At 37.9% G+C, this 6606-nt stretch overlaps 1 protein-coding gene across 1 annotated transcript in view; it reads right to left on the bottom strand.

The window, feature by feature from the left end:
* GPR158 (G protein-coupled receptor 158) overlaps positions 1–6606 on the bottom strand; it is a 446391-nt gene that overhangs the window by 257276 nt on the left and 182509 nt on the right. Inside the window, exon 3 of the mRNA XM_069086327.1 lies at positions 2749–2851. Within this exon, the coding sequence (XP_068942428.1) occupies positions 2749–2851 (103 nt within the window). The remainder of the gene's footprint in view (positions 1–2748; positions 2852–6606) is intronic.

Raw genomic sequence — 6606 nt, 5'->3', positions numbered from 1 at the left:
CTCTCTCTCTCTCTCTCTCTCTCTCTCTCTCTCTCTCTCTCTCTCTCTCTTATGCTCTCACTCTCTCCCCCTTTCCCTTTTCCTCTTTCCTCTTCTCCTTTCCACTCTCCTCTCTTCCCTGCCCTCTCTTCAAAGTGGAAAGGATACCCCCCCAATGGAGTGCCTGAGATGGAACTTGTATTGGGAAATATTCCTTGTCATTAAACTTGCCTACAATTAATGCTTGGAATACAGTAGACACTTAATAAGTGCTGTTGATTGACTTGTGGTCAGATGTCCCAAATCCAAGGAACAAAGTTAAAATGCATTCAAATATAATTGCAAGTTCTTAAGTCTTTTAAAAGTTATTAAGATAAATGAGCCTCCCCAAGGTGAAGCAGGTTTTGAACATATATAAATGTCTTTCATGAATCTCTGAGGAAACTGCATTAAGATAGCTGAATTCCTGCCACATTGGGAGTTGTGGCAAAACACTGAATTGGACCAAGTGACATAACGATTCTACAGGGCCATATCTGTGTAGAATTAGAAGGGGCTTTGAATAAATATAAGAGGAGAGACAGAGGAGACAGGAGGGAGAGAGGAAGAGGGGGGGAAAGGGGAGGGAGAAAGAGAGAGGGAGAGAGAGAGAGACAGAGAGAGAGAGACAGAGAGAGACAGAGAGAGAGACAGAGGGGGAGAAAGAGAGAGAGACAGAGAGGGACATAAGAAAGAGAGAGAGAGAGAGAGAGAGAGAGAGAGAGAATTAAATAAAAGAATTCATCTGAGTTGTTCAAAAAGACAGGGTTTGGGAGACCCAATCTCTAGACCAAAGAAAGAGTTCTTACTCTGGTTCATAGACCCTTAAGAACCTATAGAATGATTTCAGGGGTTCCAGGAACATGGATGGTGAGAAATTATGTTAACTCTCAGAGGGATGCACTGAGGGTAGAGAACTAGGGAAATAGAAAAATCCTCCGGCAGAATATGGGATTTGAGCTGAGTCTTGGAAGATGCCAGGGAATCTAGGAAGTAGAAGTAAGGAGGGAGAGCATTCCAGGCATAGGGAGCAACCAATAAAAGGCAAGGAGTCTGGAGATTCAGTGAGGAGCAGCAAGAAGTCTGGTGTAGGAGACTAGAAAAGTAGGAAGGAGCCAAGCTGTAAAGGGTTCTTAAATGCATCCTATCCAAGATAGAGCTCATTATCTTTTTCCCAAAACCTACCCCTCTTCCCAACTTCTCTATTAAAGTTGAGAAGACCATCATTCTTCTAGTCACCCTAGTCACTCTTCTAATCATCCCAGATTCATCCCTCTCATTCACACACATATCCAGTAAGTTGCCAAATCTCATCATTTCTAATTTTCAACAGATTTGAACTCAGGTTTTCCCGACTACAAGTCTGGCAATCTATTCACTGCACCACCTCACTGCCCCAGTCTATCCTTAAGTCTCCTCAAAATTCAGTGTAACCAATATCTATTGTTGCTATCAACTTTCTTACTCTTCATGGAAATGTTCATATCTGGTCACTGGACCCAGATGGTTCTGGAGGACAAAGTGAGACTGGTGACTTTGCAGGCTATTCAGCTTTCTAAATTAACCTTAAGAACAATTTCCTCAGTCCTAACTTGGCCTATCACCTTCCCTAAGTTAGAAGGGACATGCTGCTGCATCTTTGGGAGGTTTCTCTAGTGACTTGTAAAGAGAATGGAACCTTCTACCCCAGAATACTCCATTCTTCTGCTGGATTACCTCACCTCAGAATTTAAGATCCAAGCACTAGCAGCTAAAGGACCAGGAAAGAGTATGCCTGGACATGCAGAATAACCATAACACCATAGGCCACACTGAGACTCACCTGCCATATTGCAAATACATAGGAACTTCAATTACTTGTTACACTTGCAGTATCATTAAACAAAGCTAATAAGACATAAGTATATAGGTAAAGTAATGTTGTGATTTCTTTATGTTGCATAATTATTTAAATTACAATACTGAAGCATTAAAATCTTCTTAGAGATGACTAAAAACTCAAATTAGCAAGCAATGTGGTCATGACAATCAAAAATTCCATTTTTCCTTGACCCAAAGAAGAGAGCGTTTTAGCAGCAAGACTGAGGCAGAACCAATCCTAAATCTGGACAAATTTCTGTCTCCCCCTTTCTGTCCATGGGTCTTTATAAATTAAGGCCCCAAGCTTCTAACCTACACTAATTTTTAAGGTGCTCTGGGTCATCTTATCCATTTATTGATGGTGCCAAATGTCTCCTCAGCGGTTATTCTCTATTAATCACCATTTGAAACTCTGTAAAAAAATACACAATGCCTTTCCTACTTCTACTATATTTTAAATACAAGCAAGCAGAAACTAAAGGAGTCAATTTGCACTGGTAAAAAATGGCAAACTAAATTTAATGTTTATTTTTGTAGCAAAATCTCCCCCTGCTTCCCCTCCATGAGCCTCCTCCCCCCAACCCAATCAAAGGATGTCCATTTTTTTTTCTTCCTAAGGAAGCTAGGTTTCTTTTCATATCATTTTAATTTATTTATAAATCAAATATGCTTAAAGTAGGTATGTTTTATTGAGTTCTCAAGAGTCTCCTGAATGACGAACCCCAAGCTAAAACTCCTTAAGTGATTATATAATTCCAGAGTTGCAGGCCACTGGGAATTTACTATATAACCCTGACAAGGATAAAAGGAGGATTGAATTATTAATGTTTTCCTTTTCAAAAAAAATATACACAAGTAAAAGGCACTTACTCTGAAAGCTGTTCACTGAAAAGACACGGGGATGATAGAATCCTGCTTTGCAATTGCACTTATAGGCTCCAAGCACAAATCCAAGGCCTTTAATTGGTATGCACTGTGGGGAAGAGAAAGAAAGCAATGCAGATGATCATAGTGTTTTTATGGCATAAGAATATATCTATTTCCACTCCAGCAAACATAAGCAATGCAGAACTTTTAGAAGGTGGAGCATTTATTTCTTCTTCTTGTTTTTTAAATTTTATTTTGTTGTGACATTTATCCAATGATCTTTACCTGGAACCACTGTATCTTGTTTCCATTCTAGAAATTTGCTTTCATACAGATGACATGAGGAAATGACTTCATTCTTAGTTTGAGATTTCACAATTTCTTCTGTAATCAAGAGAATTGTCCTCTCTCCCACCTAGCTACTGCGTTACCTGAGTGCATGCCACTTCTGTTTCTATTTATATGCAGAGGCAGCATGAACTAGGTTACAAAAATGTTAGTTTTAAAAGGTTGGAAGAGTCATTAGTGGTCCCCTAAGCTACCTTGGATAGTAGGAGAAATCACTAGAGCTGTAGCAAGAGCTAAGTCTCTTAAGGAGGTAATCTTGAAGAGTGACCACTTTGATACAGTTCAACAGTGTATTAATCAGTTAACTGAAATACCATGGCTTGTAAAAAGCTGGACCAGCACAGTAGTATTCCATCACATTCATATGCCCAACTTGTTTAGCCATTCCCCAGTTGATGGGCATCCCTATTGTTTTAAAAATGACTGAGCAAATAACCTCTTTTGTCTATTATAAATACTCAAATTAACTATAAAGGACATATGAAGAAAGACACTATTTGTATCCAGAGAAAGAACTGAGAGATAGAAGTATGTACAAAAGAATTTTAAATATATATATATATACATATGTATATGTGTGTGCATGTATACATGTATATATATCGATACATAGATACCTATTTTTGTCTATTGGTAGCCATCTCTAAGGCATGAGGTGAGAAAAAAGGGAAAAAAAGAAATTCATATAATAATTTTATTGTATATTTCAAAGGAAGAACAAGTTGTGCATAGTAGATTTGCAGTTTCATGTGCAATCATCTTTTTTTTTTTTTACTATACTATGTTTTGGAAATGCTTGTTTCATTCCAAAAATTAAAAATAAAATAAAATAAAAAGCTGGACCAGTTGAGCAAGGGAACAACTTGTAGATTGACTGCTGGTACCATACTAGAAGTACACTTTGGGGACTCCAAGAGGAAAAAAAAGGATTCCTAGGAACAGGATTTGTGAGCAACTCCTTGGTCCTACAAGTTATTTCCAGATATATCTGACTACCTTTGACCTTTAAGTAGGAGCCCACCATTCCCAAGAATTAAATTGTGGATAGGAGAGAGTATGCTCTTGCTTTGAGAAATATATTTGTTACTTCTGTCCTTGTCATACCTTCCCTTTTGTAAAAGCTAATCAATGCAACTGGTTAAGCAAATTGGGAAAAGTTCATTGGATGGGGGCTCATGCATTATTAGAAATACAGGTTCCTCCAAGTTATCCAATGATAGACTTCTGAGGGAAAAAGTAGTCAAACTGCTCTCCAGGAATCCAGTCTGGTGGAAGGTTGAGCAACAGACAAAAGGATGTATTACCCTGCTTACTGAGTTAATATACATTCTCAAAGTTCATATTATTCATTTATTTATGTATTTTTAAGAATTGAATCTGCAGATCCAGGCAAAGCCACTGCTAGTCAGCTGATTATATGATTAAGGATTTAGAAATCAAAGTTATATCATCACCTGGGGCCATCTTACCCTAGAACCTCCCTCTGCCATGTCAGTCTCCTACTATTGGTGAGGTATTCTGGGCCTCCATTTTAGGGAGCGGTCTAGTACAGCCCATCCCCATTGCCCTCTGAGCTCTGCTTCTGACTTTCCAAACTTCAATACCACATCCCTGCATAGGTATCTTCCCCCACCTAATCCCACTTTTAACTATTGTTTTGTGTATTGTCTACCCTTCCTCTTAGAATATAAGCTCCCTGAGAGCAGGGATTGCATTTCTTTTTGCTTCTATTTTTATCCTCAATGCCTAGAGCATAGTAACTATTTAATAAACATTTGTTTCCTTGTTGCCTTTCTGTTCTCCTTTGATATAACCAATCCAAACTGAGGGGGACAACAAATTGAGAGGCATCATGGAACAGAGGAAAGAGCAATGGATTTGGATTCAGAGAACATCAGTATGAACCCTGTCTTTAGTTGTATGACCTTGGGCATGTCCCTTTATCCCTCTCATCCTCAGTTGCCTCATCTGTAAGATAAAGGGGTTGCACTAGTTTTACATACAAGTTACTTACTAGTTCTAAATCTAAGACCCTATGATCCAATGGCTGCGATTATAAAGTGAAGAATAAGAAAATCAACAAATAAAAGGTGCTGAGAACCTTGTAATATCTTTGAGGTTTATAAAATGCTTTCCTCATAGAATTCTTGTTAGGGAAGCAGTCTTAACTACACAAAAGCAAAAAAAAAAAAAAGCTCACCCATCAAGGCATAAGTGATCCACATTAAGACAAAAATCCTTCAGGAAAGAGAGAACTCATGTGCTTACAAAACTTGAGAAAGCTGGTGTTCTGGAAATAATATTGGCTTTAGAAGCAGAGGACCTGATAAGGTCCTAACCCTGTTACTCTATAATGCTTGGGTAAATTATGGCACCTCTCAGTTTCCTAGTATGAAAAATCCCTTTCCACTCTAAACTCTATAATAAGATGGAGAACAACATCTACAATGAGCTAGTAGCCCAAATGGCAAGCTTCAAAGGACTGAACCTATCACATTTGGATTCCAATAAATCAAAGATTTAATTAATTCATATCTACAATGTGTTTAAAAAAAATCCAAACAAGATAGTTTTAACAACATGATCAATCCATGCTCCCCACTCAACCACACCCCCACTCCCAGGGGGTACATGATGTTAATATCCTTCTTAATATATAAATAATCTAAGAAAATTGAATAATCTAAATGTGGTCTGAGCAGTACACAGTACAGTGAGACTATCAGCCCTTGTTCTAGGGATTTTCAAATTTTAATTGCATTGTTGTTGTTGTTGTTGTTGATGTCTCTATATAATGTCTCTATATATGACTACCTAGGCTACTGTGCCATTCAATTTCATTTCCTGTGCCATAGGTTGCCAAACCCTGGCATACATAATTTACAACAGTATAGTATAAGAACTATTAATAAGTTAGATTCATGTGGAGATGCTAATGAACAAAAAAAATAACTAGGAGGGAGTTGTTACAAGGAGAAGAAAAAGTAAAATTGAATAATCTGGTGAAATGGAAACATCTAGCACTTACCAGTATAAATCTACCTGTTCCTCCCTGCTCTTTAAGTAATCAATATTTGGCTATGAATGAATTCCAACCGATTTCCACTGCCCCAAAATAAATGGACTCCAATAATAAGCAGAGGGACAAATAACTGTCCCCAAAGCCATAATATAATGCAATGAGCCACGATCCCTTCTTCTGCACCAAGCTAATTAAGTATGCCTTGATACTTGTGCATATGGAGAGCAATACTATAGAGATAACTATAGTTATTTGTTGTAAGAATTTGTGAACAAATTGTGAACATCTGGGTCATTATTAGCACAGTAGGAGAAGCCAGGCAATTGAAGTTCAAGTTCAAGGATAGGAAGGAATAGGTAGACTTGCAATGATTGGGAAGTTCTAGGTGCTTCCACTTTTGGTGTTGATCATTTGGACTTAATATTAGTCTGTGTGTATTTTTAGCTGCCAAAGAGAGAAATATGGACTTGGGTAGAGAGGGAAGGAAGGAA

The sequence above is a fragment of the Petaurus breviceps genome, unplaced genomic scaffold, assembly GCF_028583685.1.
Source record: "Petaurus breviceps papuanus isolate PSGF00001 unplaced genomic scaffold, PetGlider_PUasm1.0 178, whole genome shotgun sequence".
Classification (NCBI taxonomy): Eukaryota; Metazoa; Chordata; class Mammalia; order Diprotodontia; family Petauridae; genus Petaurus; species Petaurus breviceps.
Note: the sequence above shows the minus strand (reverse complement) of the source record. Positions and strands in the feature narration are given on the sequence as shown.